Genomic DNA, 24,691 nt, shown 5'->3' on the forward strand with positions numbered 1-24,691 from the left:
CCCCCTTATGTTTTATGAAAGAGACATATTCTAAATGTCTTGAGCATCATTTTTCACACATTTTCCTGTAACACAGCCAACAATATTTAAAGTATAAAACTGAAAAAGCATCTTTGATTTAATGTACTCATCAAATGTTAGAGCACTGAAGAAACCTGCTACACCATATCAGCAGGAGTCTGCGGGAAAGGAAGAAAGGCTAGAGCGCAGGAATCCAGCAATAGGAGTAAAAAGCTCAAGGAAAAGAGACGAAGCATGTTGCGTGCACACTGCTTGGGGACTGGTGGTTGATTGTGCTTTTCCTCCATTTTGGCTGTGGCTCAGTCCGAGCCCCGGGAACAGTGCCCAGACAGGGAGGAGGGGGAAGCGAAGAAATGGGACATAGATGGGAAACAAAAAGAATGACAGAGACAGACTAAGATCAGGAAGCGGTCTCTGAAATAAAGATGGAAATGAAATGGTGCAGTGTTACCAGTTTAATTGAAAATTAGAGAGTAGCACATTGCCGCCCATGAAGAGACGAGTGGAAGAGAGAATGTGAGTGACGGGGAAAGAGTAAGGATAGAGCAATGTGTAAAGGGCATACTGCCCAGTTCACCAGTGTGACGGAAACAATATGGCTCCAGTTTCTTCTGCTCAGCCATTCTGAACTGCTGAATTCATTTTTTGTGCATGTGTATGTATGCATCTGTGTGTTTTTGTATCTGTGTCTGTATGCGCATGTGCATGTGGACAAGAGTGCCGATATGTGTGTTTGTGTTGCTGTGTGTGTTTAGCTTTTTGGCAGTCTGTGCTCCAGATGCACAGGGTTGTTATTGTGTAGCGACATATTAAATGGCTGAAGGAGACATTTCCTGCTAGCAGAATAGGATCTCCTCCTCTCCCCTCTTCTCTCTGCTCTCTAGTAGACAATTACAGGATAGGATCTGCTCTCCTGGCTCAGCTGGGATTTGAAAAGCTTACATGAATATCTCAAAATTAGCAGGAAGCTCTTAAAGCAAGAAAAGACTTTCTCTCCATGAGCTAAATTGGCATGATGTCTTTCCTAGTCTTTCCAAGACTGCTCTTTTTAACTGAAACGCAAGCACAAATGGTCCTTGCTTTTTATAGACCTTACTTTGCTCTTTATTTTCCTTGACATTTCTCACCTGATTCTTTCTCCCTCTCTCCTCTTCCAGGTGTTCCCAGTAAGCGGAGGTATAAACGTCGCGAAGTGGAACAGATCCAGAAGGACGTAAGGAGGATGCATTCTCTGAACTTTGAGCATGTGCAGAAGATCCTTCGTGCCAAGCGCCTGCAGCGACAAGCCAAAACAGGAAACAATGTCATCAAAAGACGACCCGGACGACCCAGAAAACAACCTCTGGAGGAACCGGAGCCAACCAAGACGAGGAAGGAAGATTGGGCTGAGGTTCGAGGCTTGGACATGCTGGCTAGCAGGAGAAGTGATGAGAGGACTCTGGGGATGCCTGTTCTGGAGAGGTGCGATAACCTGCCAGGCAGACACAGCCTCAGGCCGAGCCTGACCCCCGAGCCTCTGGAGTTCTCCAGTCACGATTCCATCTCCGCAACTATTGAGACTGTGGTGCATCAAGCGCGGTCTGTGAATCCACTGGCCAAAGGGGGGAAACGCAAAGGAAGGGGCCTCAGCAGGGACGAACTGTGGGCTCCCTCCAGTCACTAGACTCGCAGGAGAAAGCACCTCCAGCAGAACTGGAGAGCAGTTAACGGAGGCAGTGTTTCAAGCCTATCAGATGCAGTGCCCTTAATCTTGGGACTCCTTGGTGCACTTTGACTTGTTCCTCCTCTCTGATTTGTCGTGAGGAATACAGTGGGTTGGTGGAGCCAGAGGAGAGAACACTGGCCTGTGCCATCCCTCAGTTTGCTACACCCAACCAGACATGGGCCTTTCAAAGATTCATTGGACCTTTATTTACAATGGCACTATATGGTACTATTTGATACTGAATCTGATGCTCTAAAACTGTGTGGTACTTATGATAGTGTAGGATATTATGTGACTCTTTATGTATCTGATACAGTGATGTGTATGGTACTTTATGATACTGTATCTGAATGTGGCTTCAGCCATATATTTACCAGCAAGGGGAGGGGGGAATGGTTAATATAAAACTGTGCAGCTCTGCTTATTTTTGCCTTTCTGAGGAAGCTTGTCAAAAACATGTGGAATAATAACTTCAGTAATTAAGCCACCTTACCCTATTACTTTCCCTGTTTTGCTCCCATTCATCTATACCTTCCTAGTGTCCTCGCTCCCTTTGAGAAGTAACTGATACTTCCTGGCAGCTCCGCACTCGTGGTCCCCCTCCCTGCTTGACGCTCACCCCAATTCTTTAGCCCTCCCTGGTGCCTGCCGCTTAAATCCATCCCCCTTTGTCCTCTCACCTATTCCCACTAATGTTTTACATCTCCATTTCTTGAGCTCCCTCAACCTACCCGCTGTGTCATTTTTTTCCCTCTCTCCCTGCTCAGGCCTCTCCTGGGCAGTGACATAAAGGCAATATGGTGGGTTAGACTGTCCCAGACTGTACATAGAAACAAAGTCCACTGTTGCCTGCCTTGTACAATGGGAAAACCAGCTCATAGATGTGTACTGGCACACAGTATATTAAATAGAATTGTTGTACCATAGACAATGAAAGTGTGTATTGTTTTATAACCAAAAAAACAGACATGGGTGTGACTCAAGACAAGCTTGTTTTCAGACAGACAAGAACCACATGTATTCATTCATACACTCATTATTGTGTTTATAAACAGGGGGCATTGCATACAGGAGGAATATCAGGTGTATTTTTGGTAAACCTTAAAAAATTGGTTAAATGCACTATTAAAAAAAGACAACAACAAAAAAAAGACATACACTTTCATCAATCAAATGCAGCACTTACATGCTTGTTCCAGCCTTATGTTTCGGCATTCGACGGTGTGGTTATCCAGTCCAGAGACCATACATTATTTTAATCAAATTGTATATGCAGGCTGCGCAGCCAAAAGCGTCAAACCGAAGCCCGCCGAGTCTGAATTGGACAGTTCAGCAGAAGAGGGCTCACACAGTCAGTGTTTTGAAAAAGCTAATCCCAGTCTTTCTACTTAACATAATTTTCAATCCATATCCTTGGAAAAATATTTTTGGAAAGTAAATCCAGTATTTAGATTTAGAAACCAAAGTCTCAGTATTCAGTGTATAATTTAAAAGTATCTAAATCAGAGTTTGACAAACTCTCCACCATGTTGGCACCAATGTAAAGCATTCCTATGTGCACTGTAGAATGTAGCCATCTTGGATATTTTTTTTTTTTTGCGTGTGTCAATATGTTAAACCTTTGTTAAACTCTATCGACAGTATCTGTGGCTTTGGGTAGTGGTTGGTATTTTCTTGATTAGGTGTTTCTGAATAATAAGCAATGGATCAGTGTTTCTTTGGCAACCTTGTTGAAATTTTGTTTCAGGAGATTCTGTTTTGTTCGGCCGGGGGTGGGATTCTCAGTTGCAGCAGTTCGACTTGTGCCTTATGTTTCTTTCTCTCACAAATTACCATTTGACCTGAGGAATATGAAGCGGCAAGGAGTGCCCCAGACAACGACCCAAAATGTTCATGATTGTGCAAATGACACGTGTGTCTTATTCACGAGAACCCCGAAACTGCCGGCGTCCCTTCACAACTTCCATAGTTAGCATCTTCTGTCGCTGGACACTGCTGTCTGGTGTCTCCCAGCTTCCTCCTGGTTTATTTTCTGACTCATATCATCATAACAGAGGTAGAAGGGCTGGACTGAAGGAGCTATTATATTACTGTTTTAAATCCGCATCATATACCTACCTACATACTGCTATAGCAGCGGAGGTGGACAGTGTATCAGATGTGTCTCCATCCAGTGATATTGATTGTACCCAGAGTCTTAGATATATAATTAAACACCACTTACTCTGCCCAGTAAATAATGAGAGATATAACTGATTATATACTTGGCAAAGGAGGAACAGCCGAGATTTTTATGGAAATCACGTTCTCGTACATTGTTGTTTGCTATGCATCAGGCCATGCCTGGCAGTGACCTTAAAAGGAATTTCTGTTCTGGGTCCACCCTTCGACAAAGAGAAATAAGTGGTCTTATTTACTCAATAAATTGAATTCATGTATCAAGAATTGTGAATAATACCAGTAATAATTTGTAATAAGTTGTGCAGAAAGTGACTATCATCTCATGAAAACTATAGTGACTGCAGCTCTATGCAGTACAGCCTTAACCAGATGTAAAACTACAGTATTAATGTGTCTGTTGTAAATAGTGTTAGTATGTCCATCCTGCATGGATACCAGTTAGGCTCAGCTATGCTGGGACTGTCTCCTCAAACCACAGTAGACCTTATCTCTCTATCAAGGCTGCTCAAGACCCAAGGAACTATTCAGAAAAATGACAACTTCAAGTGATTTTAATATTTGACAAATTCCACTGTCTATTGACAGTCATGGCTCCGGCCGGCTAAATTACACCGAATGCTAAAATGATTTGCCTTACCGCGCTTTTTAAAAGTTGAGGATAGAAGCCCCAACGTCGTGCACTCGACCAAAAATAGGAAATCCCGGCTGACTTGTAGCTACTTTGCCTGCGGCCAGCTTGGGCAGCGCCGTAGCAGTGAGTAAGTAAGAGGGTTGTTTTGTTCGGGGAGCTCTCAGAGGAAATAGCCAAAAATACACTCGCCCTGATGTTAGTGTGCGTAACCTTGCTTTGCTAGGTGGGTCTGCAGTCTGTTGTGGCAAAGATGGGGTCTAGAAATGTGAGGCGATGAGGTGTAGAGGATACACACTTGGCAGCTTACTCCTTCATACTGTGGTCAGTCAGCGGTCTCTGATGCTAGAGTTAAAGACCCCAGGTGTTGTCTGTCCTGTCTGTCTCTCCTACCAGCCAATGCTTCGGTGCCTTCTAACACTGACAAGTATTGTCCTAATCCAGAGCTTTCACTCTACACAGAGACCGCAGAGGGGATGTGGTTATGTATAGGGTTCAAGGTCACTGTTGTTGTGATGTACTTAGCAGCCAATCTGGACCGGTGGCTACCGGAGGCCCCTAAACACTGATGTAAGGTCCCCTTACCTCGTCTTTGGCTTCAGCACCAAGGGCGGCGCAGCAGTGTTTGACCTTACGTTAGCGGTGTGGGGTGTATTTCCTGTAGTGTGCATTTACCACTTCAACACAGCAACTAGGATGAGAGATAATGGCACCTAAGTTTTGATTTCGCCCCTCGTTCAATATGTAGCGTGCTTTGATGTGCATCCTACACATGGAGCAAGGGAGTCGTGTGGAACAGAGCCTCATAAATGTACATGTAGTCATCCTCACAGCATACGTTACCATTTCTAAGCTATAATGTTCGAAGCTGAAAGTGCAGATGAAGCATTGAGAAAACCAATAAATGTACTTCTTTAGAGCACAAAGTGAGCTCTTCTAACAGTGTGGGCATATTTTAGTTTGTATACATAGTGTATTTGAGCCTTTTTCTAGAGTGGGTTTCCTTTATTTGCATGCTCAACTTGATTGTATGCATAAATATTTTAGACAAGCCGAAAGTTGAATTTCAATTGAATTTGAAGGAAGACTTGTACATTGTTTGATATGTTTCTTTTTGTAATGAATTTTTTAATTCATGAAACATTTTTGTACATTGTATGAATATTAAAAACTGCAAATATTTGACATATAGAGTAAATACTAGAGGCGCATGCATATGCATATATCCTTCACAGTATGTATGTGTAAAATGTACACATATATTTTGTATTTGCATTTGCTGGCATACAGATATGTGTCTTAAGCACATATATACCTGTAATATATATGTATATCCATGTCTGCTGGCATGCTTTTGGTCATGTTTATCTTTCATGATCTTGTAGGTTTCTTTTTTTTAATTATTATTTCTCTTTCCTCAAAAAGAAAGGCTCATTCTTTTGCTACCCTTCTGTTGGCTGGCAGCGTTGAGCACTTATTACGAAGAACTACAGTTCAAGTTGTTCATGTTATCCATTGTGTGAAATAATAAATGACTTTATTGACAGTTGATGGGATCATTTGCTTCTTTCTGGTTAAGACCGTATCGCATTCGATTTTCCGATCTGTCTGATTTTGTGATGAGAGCCAGGTGCTTCGTGGGTGTGTGTGAGTGTGTGTGCAGCATGCATGTGCACGTAACGTGTGAGGGGAGTGCGATGACAGGGGACTTGCTGCACTGTTGGTGCTGAATGTCAGATGGTCTCGGTGAATGAGTACTACTCTACAATGTGTCGAGGTTAAACGAGAGGGAATCCTCTCATCAGATTATAGCACAGCCTCATTCAGTCTCACACACACACACACACACACACACACGCATACCTACACACTCTTACTCTTGTACTTGTTCATTAACCAAGCCTACATCTCTAAATCGTCACTGCACTAGCCCATCAGTGTTAGTTCTAGGTGGGCTGGGCTGCAGGCTGCTCTGTTATTGGACAGAACTGAGTGGGAAGTGCCCCACTATTGGCTGCTGCCAACTAGTAAAATTCTTCTGTTACCATGGTTGCAGGGTGAGCTGCCCAAATGTGTCTCAGTGTATCTTGTAGTGCTGATTGAACCGTTGGCACCGCCGGTGTTGTGGTAAAAAAAAAAAAAAAATCTCCCCCTTCATTTGATGGCAGTCAAGGCTGCAGTGGTGCTGCACCCAAATCACTCACTACTGATGCCTGTAAATGAGCCCACGGCCCCACTCCACCCTCTGCACAGGAGGATGAGATAGATCACAGTGAAAAAAAAAAAAAAAGAACAGCGAAACACATCCTGTATGATGGATGTACTCTCAAGCAGAAGCTACAATTAAAGGAGGGAAAAGAGAATCATCAATCTGATGATAGGTGGATTTTCTCACAGGGTTTAGTGTCAAACCGCGGTTTACTCTGAGACACTGTGGTTGACTACATAAAACACATGCAATATTATCAATGATTGGATGAATGCCCGTGATAATTAAAAGTCATCTGGCTGAAATGGGCAGACAATAACTTAAGTGATATTACTTCAAAAAGGGAAACTGGAGCTTTCAAAGGGCACCAGCTTCCTCCAGGGTATCCATGCAGAGAAATACTAGCGTGATAACTACAGCTCTGCCCATACGAATATATATATATATATCTATAGATATATATCTATAGATATATATATGAATCTGTTTATAATTAAGTTAGAAATAGATTCTAAGCAGTCAGAAGATGGAGCCACCATCCTGGACAAAAGAAAGAAAACCACTGGGAATTTCTGTCACAGGTACTTTTTGGTATTCCTGTCTTATTGCTCCACACTGTATCTAAAACTTTTCTGTTTCATGACAGTTCTGTGAAGGCTGATCTGTTTATGCCGAATTATTCCAGTAAAAATATTTTGACTGCTGCCACTGTGGCCCACCTGTTTGCACAGAAGACCTTTAAATCACTTCTGCAGGGGCCATCCCAGACCATTTCCTGGGTGACATTCCCATTACACTCAGTCTCCAACTTTCCTGTCCAATAGAGCCTAAAAATCCTAAAACACACCTTTTTCTTTTTTTTCTTTTTTTGAGTAAAAATAAAAAGTTAACCAAAATTTTGGGAGGCTTGCATCAGTGTCATGCTGATGGTATTTGAAGATAAAGACTGTCTTGGAAATGCAGGGCTAAATACTTGGACTCATGGAGTGTAGGGGGAGAACATGTTTTATGAATTGTGGTTTGTAGCAGAGGCTGAAGGTTTACTATTCTCAAACTTAAACAAAAGGCTCAAAAATTTGGGAGGATCTTCCTCCCAACCCTGTGTAGGTCCACCCTTTTGTGGAATGTAGATTTGGGGTTGAGGGAGAAGCACAGGCTTCTTAAAATATGCATAAATCAAGTTGACCAGCAGTTTTTAATTTCTAGGGTAATCTACTTAGTTCTTCTGACTTTAGATTGTCTCTTTGCAGACTGTACATTTTCTTGCAGGCAAAACTGACCATTTGTAATAACTTTAATTTTTTACAGATTGTAATTTGTAATGTGTTGAATTGTTTTTCTCATGGTCCAAAAGCTGTGCGTGTTGAGCATGAGCTTGCTTTGGTGATAGTGGTTTTTGGTAGTATTGTGATTGTGATCTCGGCTTGCTGATTTTTCTTCCTAAAGTCTCACCAACTCCTCAAATCAGTGTTTTAACCCCACTTGTATTCATGCGGCAAAGAAGCAAGTCTGTGGGAAGAAAAAGTACAGAAAGTGTTTTCTTTTTCATACCAACATCTGCAGCACAATCGTCCTAACTAACTGTAAACTAAAACAGCTGCTTGTGTCGTCTTCTATTCACGTCCATATTTATGCAAACCAAAGCAGCCTTTGTACCTCTGGAACTTTTATTTTCATGTTTTAAGCCTAAAATAATTTAAAACATATTTTCATACACATATACCACTTGGTGACAGTGTGCTGTAGTGGTTAGCACTGCTGTTTAATAGCAGGCCTGGGGCATTTACTGTGAAATCCGTATGTTCTCCATCTGCCTATGTGGGTTTCCTCCAGGTGCTTGTGTTTCCTCCCACAGGCCAAAGCCATGCATGTTAGGTTTATTGGTAATTCTAAATTGACTGTAGGCTTCGAATTGATAGTTTGTGGTTGTCTCTATCTTTATGTGATGGACTGCAGTTGCCAACCACTTACCCATTCAGTTTGACTTAGTATGGATGTGTGTTTCAGAAAATTGATGCCTGGGTATATATAGCCTTAAGATATTGTTAATGTGGTCTAATATGTAGTGACACAAGTGGCTTCAGGAAGTTTTCTATAGCAAGTCCTCTATTTTTGACCAATTTTAAAGGAGCACTTACACTATGCTTTACATTAATGTCAAATGACTATTGATAAACATGGATAGCCTGGCTTCCCCTTAGATTTTAATTTATTAGTTCTCATTGATTTGTGTTACTTTCTCATATCTTATATATGATGCTTTGTGGATGTCAAAACACTTAGTTTAAGATTTTAACTAGACCTTGAGATCCATTGAATGACTTCCATCTTTTATATACAGTTTATGATATCTCAGTGTCTTTATGCCTCACATGAGCAAAACACAGAGTTGTATTCAACCAGCAGCCCATCACAATCTTCAATGAAAAACAAGACCAGCCCCCCCACCTCCCCAAAAAGGCAAATTTAGATCCCTGTGCAGTATTTTATCAGTAAGCCATGCATTAGTGCGTATCAGACACCTTGAAGGTTGCAGGATAATTATTTTTTTATGTTAGTAAAATGTTTTTTTGTAATCACTCTTAACCATTTTTTGCTTTAGTTATTGAGTTATAGTGCCCTTTTCTTACGTTGCATAAATCACTGTGGCACATATTCACCCCGCTTTATGCTGTGATAACCTCCAGCTTCATAATTACCAGACAAACTCAAGAGTAATGATTCGATCATCTAACATTTGACAAGAAAGAGAATATGTGCATTTACCAAAATGTTGATCTGCTTCCAAAATATTTCTAATAAACATCAAAGCCTAATACTACAAATACAAAAATCTTCATGGTGAGACTCAAACCGCAGAGCCAGATTTGTTGAAAATCAGTTTTGTTGACCTGAGTCAAGATGCACGAGTGATTGCCAATGAATATCAGTGTCTGTTTGAAGCACATCCAAAGCCACACAGACCACCAACAACAGACAGAGTCATAAATTTACAACAGATAGCCCTGCAGTCCAGGCCAACTAACTAGGAAGCCTGCCGTAACCAAGCATCCTCTCAATTTATCTCTGTTGGTGTTTTCAGAGGATGACTGTTGCTTGTGTTTATGAAGATGGATAGAGCAGGCAACATCTAAAGCGCCTCCTTCCTCCCTCCTTCCCTCCTCTTCTCTTCTCCTCTGCACAGCGATGGGAGACACCATCTGGTGGTGAAACGTATCAGTGCGACTACAGTCCCCTCAAAAGCCTTCATGTCACATCCACAGGACAGAGAGCAACAACTAACTCGCTGCGGTTACAGCAGAAAATGTGGCAGCTGAACAAATGCACTTTGTGTAGCAGAGAACAGGGAAGATGCAATGCTATTTTTAAGGATTTAAAGGATAAAAATCTGCCCTGTGACCTGAAGGACTCACACCTGCAGTGCTTTGCTCAGTGATCCACTTGAGAGATCAGTGCAGGAATTACTGCAGCTGAACGATGGTTCGGTGTGTGTGCGCGCTGGTGTGTGTGTGGGGTGCAAACAGAAAATAACACAAGAGACATGACAAAGTGCGTTCTGCATGGAGCCGGCCACTGTTGCCACGGTGACAGTGTGACTCAGAGCAGTTTGATTTAGGTGCCCTGTTTTGTGTGTGTGTGTCTGTGTGTGTGTGTATAAGCATTTTCCTGCGTATACAGTATGTAAATGTTTTCATATACGGTTGCAGTTTGTGTGCTTTGTGAAAGACGGGGGGGAAAAAAACTGACAAAATTTCCTCTGTGCTGAGAGTAATTTCCACCTCTCATGTCTCCTTGGTCACAGTTAGAGTCTTTGTTAGCAGATTGGCTCTGCCTGAGTCTTATTAATGATGCCAACACTTAGGTAATGTGCCTTTTTGATGAGAGTAGGCCACTTAATCTCACTATTTAGACTCCATCTCTCACACACACATGCCTCCCTCTCAATCCTCCTAATAAGCCTCCTCTTGTCTCCTGTAATTTGGCAGATGAGTCTATTATATGATACAGTCATATTTTATTAATGGACCCCCATAGTGAACACATACACCCCTTAGTGGATGAGATTATGTGGCGCACGGGGAGTGGTGTCTCAGTTTTAAAAAATGATTTCAACTCCTCTGTTAGTTTTCATCTGCGTCGCCCGTCTGCTGCGTTGTTAGTGTTGGGCTGGAAGGCAGAACCACAGGCATTCCTGCTGAAGCTAGCACTGTTCCTCCACACTTCATTACACTTCCATCAGCCCCGTGATAGCACGGAACAGCGCAATCTTCAAAAGGCCGAAAACAGCAAAATAAAAGACAACATTCAATTATTAACTTTAACATTTCTGGGATTTAAAAAAAAAGAGAAAGATTTTTGTTCCATGTCTCTGTGTCTCGTTGTCTCTCCCACTTCTGCAGAGCTGTGCAGATAATTCATACCATATGTTTCAACAGTGCCAGGCAATTCGAGCAACAGTGGTGAAGCACGCTCATCCAAGACAAATTTTCTCCAATGCCATATTGCTTCAATGATATATTGTCTTACAAATTTGGGAGTGCATCAACTTTTCCTCTATGTGACTAAGTTCATTTAGAGTCTATGGCCACACAGAAGGCCTCTGTGTAAGTGTGCTTTGCACCAAATTGTAGTGTCATCAACCAAAGTCATGAGAAAATATTTTCTTGATATTCTTGATATATCAAATTAAACATTTCTAGAATTCAGAATTTGTCTCAAATGCTATCAAATGTTGGTGATATTTTTAGTAGTTTATGATATACAGTTGCTAAAAAGCCAATACAGAAAGAAGTGAATCTGAGAGCATTTGCATTACAGCATGCATGCACGCAATCTGCATTCTGAACGGTTTATTCCTTCTTTCTCATTTTTTTGGGGTGGTTGTCTAGTCCTGTTGGAAGTTATGAATAGATTAAGGTCTTTATCAGGCACTCATTCCCTTCTTCTGAGATAAAGACAGGCCTGCAGTGGCTTGTCTTCTGCAAACAATGACAAGGATAAGCCATCTGATTGCTAAATTCCCAGGAAACGGTAAACCACATCTCAGCAACAATATCTGTTTGTATGTTTGTGCGTGTAATGTTATCTGACTAAACCGTCACTTTTGTGAACGCAGCCGTGCAGATTTGCATTTGGTGTCAGGAGTTACATGCTGAGAACAGGCATATGATTAAAGTCACTGGACTGGAACTGAGTGGCTGCTCATTAAATGCATGGGACAATGTTTGGTTACGTACCGACATATAGAAACATTTTCAGGCAGTCGTTAGATAAAAACACCTGTGCAGACGCTTCAGTCTGTCAACACAAGAGTCTGTGACAGAGAAGGATAGTTGAAAACAAGAGCTCTACTCATTTTGATTTCTAGGCGAGATTTGGATATTATGTCCCCCTAACATTTGGATTTATAGTTCACAGGGTATCAGTATGACCACCGTGGGAATCCCCATTACTGTTGAGCTACTGACACACTAACTCATACAAATTCAGACTTGCACATACCAATATTATCCGCATTATAAGTTATCACAGAGTGGATTATATTACACTAATGCTAGTGGAGAACGTCAGAAACCTGGTTACTCATATGTTAATCCTCCTAGCAGTGTTAGCAACTGAACTGCAGATCAAAAAGCTTTAAATAACTCCAGGATATTTCAGAACCAGTTCCCCTCAGACACTTTTCCTTCAGTCTGTCTGCATTAGCTGGTTATTGTAGTGTAACAATGTGTGGTATGCACAGGATGTCAGCGGCAGACTTTCAAATGTCAGATTTATTAATCCCTAAGGAAATTACGTCTGTATGTATGATTAATGACAAAATACTTTCTCTCCTGTTTAATGCCCCTCCAGCTGGCGATGCCCTAGGTTGGCTGTCTAGTTAGCCTATAACAAAAAGTAGCCACACAGGGCAACATTAATGTGCAAGCAATCACGCAACATGAAAGAAATCATCCAATGCATCCAATGTTTATGGCTATTTCTGCTCTTTTTCAGAGATTCAGATTTTTAAGAAATGCATAGACTTTCCATAGACGGATGCACATGCACAGGATGATAGGATATGAATCAATGAAGGTAAAATACATTTCATAAATAAAATGAAAACATTTAACTCAGACAATCCGGAGCACACACTTCCTGGATAAGCTGTTGTTATGTTTAAACCACAAGGGCATGTGTCAGATAATTAGACTGAAAATAATCTTAAAGGAAGAGCATGGTTTAAAGCTCCAGACAAAAACCCAGACTTCTGCTCACCCCGCAGTCCAGAATGAATGGGCGCTTTAGTGGGTGGCTCTGAGTCAGAGGATAGAGTGGTTTGTCTACCAATAAGAAGGCCGTGGTTCAATCCTCGGTTTCTCTAGTCTGCATGTAGAAGTGTCCTTGGGCGAAATAATGAACCCCAAGTTTCCCCCAATGCAATCATCTTAGTGTGAGTGCATGAAATGCTTCAAGACATAGAATAAACCACACTATGAATATATGTTTGGATTGGTGAATGTGGCTAGTGGTTAAAAAAAAAAGAGCCCTCTGAGTGCTCAGTTAGAGTAGAAAACATCTGTGTAAGTACCAGCTCACTTACCATTCAACCCCAAAATCAAAATTTCATGGTCCAAACATGTTTTTGAGACAAAAGATGTTTTGATTTCAGGCATGAGGCTGTCACCTGATAGCAGTCACCTCTGACCACCACAACCAGCTGCTTCTTATACACATGTGTAAGTTTCATCTGTGTTTATCTAATGTTTCAAACGTCCAGTTATCATCTGCAAACTGAAGCTATTGAGGGAATGTGTATAAATCATTAACCAAAAAATAAGCAGAATGTTGGTTTTCCTGTAAGAAAATCTCAAATGAAACTAAATATCAAATCAAAAAGCAGGTGCATATATTTATTGTATAGCTCCACTCACTCTCTTTCACTGATGACTCTCTAATGAAAGCGCTCTGCTGCAGTCCCAGCTGAATTGCAGCAAATTCTGCGACTGTGTTATTAATTAGGAAGTTGAACGACTCCTCTAGCCTGGCTCTGACGCAGTTCATTGAAAGCTAGTGGTAATAGCCACCTGTCAGTCAAAGCTGCAGAGGACCTGATTAAGCACAAGTTTAAGTCTAAACTACATTTAAACAGTTGTTTTAATGGGGAAAATTAGCAGCAGAGACCTAGACCTGTTTTTTTTTTTTTTTGGTTTTTTTTTTTGCTGTAAACTTAACAGTGGAGTCTCACCTGTGGAGCCAGCCTCAAGTGGCCCCTCAAGGAAGTGCAGTTTCTGACAGTTTTGCACTACCTTGTTATTTTTCACCTTGGAAATTATCATGTGGGAATGAATTGTACAACTTTTGTTCCTCAATCCTGCAAAACTAGTTCTCACTGACTTTTTGGAGGATGGAAAGGAGGTCAAGGGGTTGGAAATATATGAGTGACACTGCTATAGAAAACAGTAGGTCCAGACTGACCTTTACTGCCCCAATCTGTGTAACCAGAGGTGTTTTTCCTCCCTCTTTGCCTGTTGCAGTTCCAGCCCTCCCGGGCACATTACATAACTACACTATTATTTTTCCATCCCCTGCCTCACTCTGTCTGACTGACATAGCGGGGGAAATACAGATCCAAACAAGGCAATGATAATGACTCGCTCCTTTCTTTTGATCACACTATTTGTCACATGCTCTGCTTTCTGCCTTTCTCTACTTTCTGCTATACCAAACTTTCCTTGTCTTGGTCTCATCTCTCTCATCTGTCCCACCACAAGTTGGTATGCCTTTGCACCCAATGTGGTAACGTTGCTTTCCATTAGTTCATTTCCCTTGCTTTGAGAATGCACTTGCATGCTGTGTGTATGTGTGTGTATGGACTGTCTTTGTGCATGCATGCACACATGTGCGTGTGTCTCCAGAGTCTCAGAAAAGTATTATTGTAAACATATCATTTGATGGGGAGAGTGGTTCAGGTTGTTGGCCGGCTGCCCTGCTTTCATTTGGAACAGAGCTGCCAACATCTGGACTGTGTCAACACTCACTGACAGTGTTTGTGCATACGCAAGTGTGTGTGTGTGTCTGCGTGTGTACTGGGGTCCCTGCATCAGCCCCAGAGCTGTCAGGCATTGGATGGGGAACAGATTTGCTGAGATTAATCAAAGGTGTAGCATTAATAAAAGGAACCCTCTGTCTCCATGCCTCCAAGCGGCCATTTTAAGAGCCTGGGAGAGTAGCCTTACATCCTCCAGGACTCATCCTGCAGACACAGGCAACCTGTGCTTTTATCCCAAACAGGTAAAATATAAGATAAAAATGTGAACACTCCGGAGGTGAATGCAATCTTTTGTTTATTTGTGGTTATTCTTTGGTGCTCCCTCTAGACAGTTTGTGGCCTCCAGCCCCACACACACAAAAATTCATCTGCAACACAAGTGTCATGTATTATTTGTTATTTATATGGTAAAAACATGCACAACCTCCCTCAATGATTTATTTAAATATAGGTCAGGATGTGCAGCCGATGCACACAGACTCATTTCTCCTCTCTGAACTTTATCTCTGGCAAATGTTTTTTTTTTATGCTTGTGTTCATTGCGTTCATGCATGTGCTTCTATATGTGTCCCCTGAATATGTGTGCATATAGAGTGTGAGAAAAGCTGCTAATCTCCTCCACAGCTGAGGCGAAAATCTCTGTCCAGCCTTCAGTCTGGGCTGCTGGCTCTGGCTAGCCATCTGATCTGTCCTCACTGGGCTGAAGATATTTGGGTGAAGCGAGCGCTGATGTTATTCCTGAGCTCTGGTTAGAGCTGGGCTGGGATGTATTTGGGTTGGCTGGCTGAGGGATGAAGCCTGTTTGCCTACCGGGGCCGAAGACTCTGCAGGGGGCCCTGCCTAATCTGCTGCACCATCCGACAGCTTAATTAGTGTTTCACTGCTGCACTCACAGTCTGCACACACACATTTCCTCCTTTTCCACACGCACACACACACACACACTAGGGCATAGCTCATTAGTCTAATAAAGAGCCATTAGAAGGTTAAATGTGGGTCTCATTAAAGATTAGTCATTTACTACCATGCATAATAAGACTCTCTTGTGTGATTGTGTGATTCTGATAACTGCTCGTATTGCTGTGAAAGTGAAGACCACAGTCAATGTTAATTTACCATGCCATAGCCTGGGATTTGGCTCGTCTCCTGCTGAGAGTATAAACACCATGAGAAATGGATCCAGTCATTTCCAGTCAGTGTCTGAGGGCTTAAATGTCATTACATGATGGTGTCTTTATGTTGCGGCTATGCTCTACACACTGTAAATTGTTTGAGATGATTTTGACGAGCAGTGATCCAAGGAGCTTAAAGAGGAAGAAGCTTGAGAAGGATAAGCTGTATGAAGAGGGGTCTAGATTAGCTTGAATGGATTTGGAAGCCCTTGTGGTAGTTCGCACTAAAGGCTGTATTGAAATGTCAGAGATAATAATTTTAGTTCTCTTGTTCCTGAACATCCAAGTCCTAATACCGCTGCCATCTGTTTGAGAGCAGAGAAGAGGACATCCATCAGCGCAAGAGAGCGAGAAAAAGAAATGTAGAGAAAGCCGCACGGATTCATAGTTGCTCTTTCCAGCCCTCATCAAGCTTATCTGATCCAAATGGCTCTTTTGTCTTAACTCGGACTCTAATAACATTATAGTCTTGGTCACGGCCACATAAAAAACAGATGAGCATGAGGCATAAAGGGGAAAAATCAGTTTTCAAGAAGGAATTAAAATATTGGAGCTGCCAATGTTTAGACTTAGTGGATAAAGCCCCCAGGCAACTGGGGATGGAGGGGGAGAGAGCAAGAAGCTGTGAGAATGTCAAACAGCAGACGGCTTTACTGACTCAAGACTTGGATTAGCCATCCGAAGCCTTGTTTTAGGAGTTACAGTATCAGTGAACAGCCCGTGACTAACCTTCAGTGTAAGACAAAGTGTTAGCTGCATATCAATTAGAGAGATTTTCTTTGTAGACTCTAGAACTGAAAATGAGCTGTTAAACTGGCAGACAGATTTACTTTTCCACCTTTTATTTCTTCTTCTTTGCCTTCCAAGTAAGAAAAAAAGAAAGACATGTTCACACTTGTAAAGCCTCCTGCTCCCTGTGACACTGACTTTGAAAATGCTTATGTCACACAGCAAAAGTAGAGAAGACACGACTGTCGGCTGCTCCCGTATTCACAAGAGGTCACCACAGCGGTGGCAGTTTTTACACTGGATCCCCTTCGTGATGTGGCCCCAATGAGATTTGTGTCTCTTCCCAGGACTGAACCAGGGATCCTCTGCTTTTAAGGCAAATTTTGCTGTATTTGCTTTAATTTGTAGTTTCATTCGTTGATAGACATTGCAAAACTTTTCTATATGTTTTAACAATCAGCTCATGGATCACACCTGTCCAGTCCATCCCTTCAAAAAGGGAAAGTAAGGGACAAACAGCAGAGGGAACAGATGGGCAGGGTTGCAACCAAGGAAGGAAGGAAGGAAGGAAGGCAGGAAGGAACTAAAAAAAATGATCCCAGGGCTCACAAGTCATGGAACCGCATCCTCTGGAATGAGCTACTGGCACAACAGAGAGGCTGGATCCAGGGTAGCTTGCACCTTGCAGCAACGAGAGCAACAACCAGTGATCAAAGTTTCTGCTGAGACTGTTGTAGCTGTTTATTTAGTTTTTGCCTGCCAGTTGTTGTTTTTTAGAGTTGTAGTTTAACGCCTTTTAATTGAATACATTTGATCCTAGTTTATTTGGAATACTTGGTAACCATCCCCCTTTCTTGCTGTTCTTTACCCGATCAAAAAGGGACTTCCTTTTTACACCTACAAATAAAAACCCCCCAAAACCACAAACAAAGAAAAAAAACCTGTCCTTTAACTGGAAATGCCAAAGTGTCATCCTGAGAGCAATAAGGGGGAGCTGTTCAAGGCTGTGATGTTCTGAGTAATACAGTATTCAGCGATTTAATATTAGTTTCATTTTGGCAACTCGTCTGTCTGCGTGCATGACGAGCTAATTTAACACTGTCATAACTGTTTGGAAACAAGCCCACACGAAAAGCAGGCTGATTTTTCCGTGTTTCTGTTTTTTTAAAATACAAATTGAAATGTCTGTCACCTCTTAATTAATCTTAATCGATTATTTGCAGCATTTTGTAGCAGTGCCATTGTTAACACGGATCTTCTTCGACTGTTCGCCATGTTTGTTTTCTTTATGTGAGTGTGATGTGTGGGGATAAATTATTTTGACTGACACGATTCACTTGCAGGCAAACTTGCTAATTTACTGTCTCTCAAACAGATGTCACATCACGCCTCCTGCAGTCAGATCGTCGCGAGCGTATATCACATCTGCCCATATGTGCTTACATCGACTGTCAGAGAGTCTTTGTCGCCGGGAGTTTGACGTCTCCAGCTGAGTTTCAACAACTCACAAGAGACTCATTACAACAGCATATAAAAAAGTTTTAATCATCAGCTAACTGTTTTCTGTCTCTATTAAACACAGACTATGTTCCTATTACTGAAGTGAGCTACTGGCCTAATATCATTCCCTTCATAATGCAGACGCTGGTTATCTGCACCTTAGGGGGAGATGAATTGCCTGGAAAGTCTCTGCTGCAAAGATACATCTCTAACAGAATTATTTTGGCCCCTCAATCCTGCAGGCGGTATAACTGCATTTTATTTATGTTGCACACCTTCAGCACTGAGCACAGGAAGGAATCTGCTCGTTACTGAGAGGAACAGGTCATTATTGCAATCTCACAAAGGATTTTTCACATTGAGCAACCGAGCATGTCACAGTTCCTAACATATATTGTCACAAACTACCGAGATCTAATGTTTATGGTGCACAACTCCCTCGAAAAGTGTGTGAATGTGTGTGTGTGTCTGTGTGTGTCTGAATAATATGAAAAGTTGGTTTGGCCAGGTGCCATGCAGCTGGAAGCCATCATAGAACCAATTACTTTCTGTCTTTTGCTCTCCTTTGCTCGGCCTCTTTCTCTTTTTTCCTTGCTTTGTTGTCCTCTTGATCTCTTCCTTCTGCTCCCATTTTCTCCGTCTGTCTGATTTAAATTCTTCTGCATAGTCTTAACTCTCATCCTCCTTGCCCCGACAGATTTAACCTCTCCAGCACCACCAGAGCATACTTCCACTCATGCTTTTGTTTTTCTTTTAATCCTTTCTTGCATGAAGACTACTTCACCTTCCTCATTGTTAGCTTAAATGCACTTTCCTTAGGTGTGATTCTCCTCCTGAAACGCGAAATGTTTGTGAGTCGCATGCTCTGCCAACACGGCAGACAAATTTACAGTAACATGTCGGAGCTGCAGCTCATGCCATGACGAAGGGCGTCAAGAGTGTAAACACTGATTACAGATTGTGGACTAAATGAATCGGAGGTGGGGGAGGGGGGCAGTGAAGGATGGAGGAAGTGAGAGACTTAACAGTGTAAACAAATGAGGAGTGTAATGAGGATAAAGTACCGCTGTGAACAAGCGAGCCTTTGTTTTCCCTTATACCTGCGGCTGTCCCTCGCTCTCCGGCTGTTGAACACACACACACACACACACACACACACACACACACACACACACACACACACACACACACACACACACACACACACACACGAACAAATGGCTGGATCATGTCTGGGTTTCTGGGAACTGCAGTTTATTGAATGTTAAAGAAAGCGAACAGCATCCAGAATAATGTTTGTTTTGTTTTTGTTTAAATGGAAACACCAAAGTACTGGTCAGAGATTTTTGGAACAACAGATGAATTCATCCAGTCATCCAAAAGTCATTTATAATTCATGTTGCACGGCTGTAGATACAGATATTTTGTGGCAGAATGCAGATTTAGTTTACGTTAACATGCTATTTTGTGTTTATTATTCACTTGACCAGTCTGAGCGCCCATAGCCTTTGTTTTTTCTTGAATTTAATTGTTCTGCAGTGTTAAACAATTTGCACACACTTACAGTACAACCTTGCACAAGCTTTCTCATAACTCCAGTGTGCACACAGCTTTGGGTTTAAAGTACACTAAATATCTGCATAAGTGTTTTTCAGACTTTTCTGGAGTGAAAACCCATTTCTATCAGAAGACAGAGTTATTGAGGTGTCCACCCCACCCCCAAATTAAGTGTCTACAAATGCTCTCATAGCTTGTGCACTGTGCAGTGATACAACACTGAAGTTGTGTTCTTGACAAAGAAGGGCTGGAGGTTTTTTTATACGAAGTGTTGTCAAGTTTATTGTGCTAACTGCTTCATTCATTGCTTGTTTGCGGTCAGGTATAGTACTTTTAGCCTCAAGGGTTGTCTATGTATGATGCCACACATCAGCACAGCTAGCTCAGAGCATTGCAATTCTAAGTCTAAAATAGCAACACACTGCTCACCCAACTGTGCATTTTAGTAAAAGGTCAGCAAAGCAGAATATTCGTGGTAATCTTTCATAATCTAATCTGCCCTTAAACAACATATGCTTCTCAGACAATATCTGTGGTCACATCAAATTGTAAAGAAACACACCACACAGCAGTATCAGTGGTATCTGATCTGCTCTACCTTTCCCACATAGATAATAAACAAGCCTTGAATGATTTCTGCAGGACTCATATTTGACCAGACATTTTTCACGGTGTATGTTATGTTTTGCAAGATCCTCAATAACCTGAAGAGCAAAATGTTTTTCTCTCTTAATCTATTTCCACATATTCTTTTTTTTGTATTTTACTGTCAGCATTTTAGGATTTTGAGGAGTCATTTTGGTCATTAACCATAAAACTATAAATCAAGTAATTTATGCCATCATTTAAAAAAAAACTATTTTCTGCAATTAATTGCAAATTAACTTGCTTTAACACCCTTTCCTTGACCTTCTGGCTTTGTCTCAGACTCCCATGTTAACTCTCAACATCAAGCCACGGATCATTAGGACTATAATATAACAGCTTTCTTCAAGTAAGAACTCATTCCCTTGCAATTCCTCAAACTATTGAGTTAATCAATAAATACAACAGTCATGCACCTAAGGCTTACTGTCACATGATGGCGCTGAAGGTGTGTTACAGGTGTGGAAGGGAGCAGGTCTCTGATACTGGAGGGTTTTAGTGACAACAGCTCTAAAATTAAGATAGAGACTCTACACTCTATGAGAAGTTATAGCATGTTGTGTATATGTTAATAATGCATGCAATTAAAATGAGAAATATCTGTGCTGCAAGAGAAATCCAGTAACAATGCAGTTTTTAAAAACAGTCCATGCACGAGGTATCAGAGCTGATTTTTGTGCAACATGAATTTATAAAAGAAAGGACGACTTACCTGCAACCAGTGGTGGCGATGACTTTTAGAGAAATGCAGGTAGAGATAATAACTACTATAGCTGAATAAATATTTACTATATTACCAAAGAATAATTATTATTAGCTAAACATGACAAAGTAGGTGTTCTCCTAATGTTTTATTGCTTCTTTTTCTAAAGGAATGGTTTGAAAACATTTCTCCACTCACTACACATGAAACTGAATTATGAAAAGTTAAAATAATTATAATCCAGAAAAATGTTCCCCATTAGTGTTAAATAGATTAATATTACTGCTGCATAACTTTAGGGTTGAGCTCATTTATTTAAATATAAATTTACTATATAATTTAATACTATAATTGAGATTTTGGTAAATGTCCAGCATTATATTTTATAAATCATATGCCTGTGCTGTCCAGTGAGGAACATATATCTAGTAAAAAATAGTTGTTTGTAAGTTTAGAAAGACAGACCTACATTTGATTTTTTTAAGGTATATTAAACTGTGTTTATTTAAAAAAAAAAAAAAAACCTGCTGGTTAAACTTATTACATTCAGACATTCTCACAGATGCTAATTTGAAACTGTTGGCTAAGCCTACACCTGCTCAACTTGCCTGTTTTATTAGATGGGACACGGTCAGAGCTGCTGTCCCCACGCTGTCATGGTTATAATTATCCTGGTTGATGGCCAAGCACGTTAGCAAAAGGAAAACTCGTCTGTTATAATGTTAAATCACTGAAGCTTGTTTAGTTGCTAATGGTAGCAGAGTTTCCATATTAGGCGCAGATTGTAACTGATCTCAGAGCAGCAAAAGCTGAGCCAGTGGCAGCTTGCCTCACCCTCCGGTTTTCCCTGGCTGTGTCCCAATTCAGGGTCTGCACGCTTGAAGTACGCATTTTAAGTGCGATTACGTCACCACCACGCGACGACGGCTGATTGAAAATGTGACGTCATTCAGGGGTAAAACCGCAAAGGATTCTGGGAACTCGTGTCAAGAGGTACTAGCGCACGCAGACTTTCAATTGAAATCAGTTACACAGCGATAAAAAGAAACACAAAAATGGCAAGATGCTGTTGTATTATTAACTGCAATAGCCGGTCGCATGACAGCCACGGGAAGCCGACGGGTAAAGAGATCGGTTGTTATCGGATTACGTCGTTGAAGAGAAATTGTTCGAGCCATGTTTCCGAAGTAACAAAGACGCGACGGATGGCCTGGATTGCAGCCATTCAAAGACCAAATATAACGTCCCAGAACCCTCCAGCTCACAGGTTAGTCTGCTCCAAGCATTTACACAAAGGTCAGTGTTTTGTAGTAGTTAATACGTCATTTTTATAACATAATTGGTGATATAGGTTACAAGCAAGTCTGGCGCTGAACAGAAATTGTCGCGCTATTCTCCTTTGTTTATTGTGCATAAATAGTGAATTGTCCTGACACAATATTGCGTTTCGCTTCTGTTATTATGGTACACTGACAAAAACATATACTTTTATTCACAGGATAAAACAGTTTTTTTGTATCACTAATTGCACAGTAGGATTACAGCATACAATATTATTGTCACTGCTACATTTCTGTGATGCTACCAGAAATTATTTCCACTACTAATTAATTACCGTTGAGCTCAAAGGTCCTATTAATAAACGGTTAACGAATGTGTATTTATGAAGACGATTTGTGAGGTAAACTTACCTTTGTTAGTACGATGGTCTTTCGTTCTACACGGTGCATTTCAAGGTCCTGTACCCATCCGTTGATAAACTGTACCTGGGCTTGTTGCAGTGACCTGAAGTTACTAAGCTTCATGAGTGTATGCACTCACTCCAAGAACCGTATAATTATAAATATGAGCGTGGTGAAAGTTGGGCAGCACGCTAACGTATTTTGTCCACTCTGTGTGCTCGTAAGGGTCTAAACCTTTCACTCCTTTGATTTTTTCCTCGTATCTTTTCTTTGCCTTTTCATCAAGTCTGTCTTTGTACGGACTGGCATTGTTCTCCTTCGTTTTGTACATAGCTTTTTGGGGGGCAAAGAAAAAGCAAAAAGGGATTGGAACCGGAGAATGAAAGTTTTGCGGTGCTGCAAATGCTTGCATTTGATGCGGTACTTGGATTGTTTTGCCACGAGTTCCCGGCATGCAATGCGCGAAAGTCACGTAGTCTGTCAATCTCTATTCGAAGTGTACTCCAAATGCGCTGTCGATTTCCCCAAATATCAAGCGTGGTCCGGTGCACGCTTCGTGGTCCCATATATCCCACAATTCATAGCACGGCGGTCGGTTTGGATAATTTTGCCTCAAAATATGGCAGAAGGGAGCGGCCGAAGAGTGAACTGTCAAAAGTAAGTACTGAATATGATGTCACTTATTTATGTGCGAATCTTTAATAACGAAGAGCATTAAAACATTGCTGTTGGTCACGTGTCGGCAAAGTTGTGTGACATTAGTGATGTTTGTACTTTCAGCGTTAACTTGGTTGTAAAGCCTTATACACACACACACACACACACACACACACACACACACACACACATATATATATATATATATATATATATATATATATATATATATCATAATAATCTGACAATACTATAATATTGGCCATATTATATTTACATTACCACAGTGAGATGATTTTAGTCTCATGAACAACATTAGCTAATTGTTATTTACTAACTAATCTTAAATAACTGTTCAGCACTGAAATGAAGCCTAACAATCATGTTTTACAGTCCCGTGGTCTCAGCCTCAGATACTCAACTAATCACAGTGATGTCATGACAAAAATGAATGACCAACAAAACATTTTTCTCCTTCATTTCTGTCACACAAAGCTGTATGTAACGTTTCTCGCGGTTAGTATCATGGTTGCTTGGCAACCTGAACAGCGCGACGAAGGCTAGACCGTCCCGTTTCACAAGCCTCTCACTTCCGCACTTCTCGTACTTATAGTACGCACCGTACGTAGTACGCGTAGTGTGCGTACTTCAAGCGTGCAGACCCTGAATTGGGACACAGCCCCTGTTTCCTGTCAAAGACCTGTTTATCCATGATGCACGGGCAAACCACCAGAAACAAGATGCTGCTCAGTTTGCCTAGCTCCAATAATTGTTAACACGAGATGGACACAAGACCTCAGAGACAAAGACAACAACACTTTGCTATAAGATTGAAATAAGCACAGACGTCAGCAACAATATCCAAAAGCGGTTTAAAGATGGCAGTAATGTCAAGGACGGATGCACATATTCATTGACAGGTGAGGAGCTGTAAGACAGTGCTGTCTGAGATGAAAGGAGAGGGTTCACTTTACTTTAGTATGTTTTAATTGACGTCTACAAAACGTACCAAAACACTGCTTGCCTTGCTTGTCCTCATGAAACGTCAATACAAAGAAGTAAGTAATAAATTAAATATAAATAATATTTTTACAGTCTGGTAATTGAGTATTTGACATCCTGAGGATGAAAACTGATAACTGTATTGGTTTCACCTTGATAAAAACGGTCAGTATACAGGATTTTAAATGTTTTTTGTTTTTTTTAAAAAATCTGGCTTCACAATATGTCTTTTTCCCCCCTGACTCTCCTGAGGAGGCGAAGGAGC

General features: G+C 41.2%; 1 protein-coding gene across 1 annotated transcript in view; it reads left to right on the forward strand.

The window, feature by feature from the left end:
• Positions 1–6,084, forward strand: part of setbp1 (SET binding protein 1) — a 37,790-nt gene extending 31,706 nt beyond the window's left edge. Inside the window, exon 7 of the mRNA XM_004544481.6 lies at positions 1,179–6,084. Within this exon, the coding sequence (XP_004544538.3) occupies positions 1,179–1,684 (506 nt within the window). The 3' untranslated portion in view covers positions 1,685–6,084. The remainder of the gene's footprint in view (positions 1–1,178) is intronic.
• Positions 6,085–24,691: the final 18,607 nt, after the last annotated feature.

Source organism: Maylandia zebra, linkage group LG12 (genome assembly GCF_041146795.1).
Source record: "Maylandia zebra isolate NMK-2024a linkage group LG12, Mzebra_GT3a, whole genome shotgun sequence".
In the NCBI taxonomy this organism is placed as follows: Eukaryota; Metazoa; Chordata; class Actinopteri; order Cichliformes; family Cichlidae; genus Maylandia; species Maylandia zebra.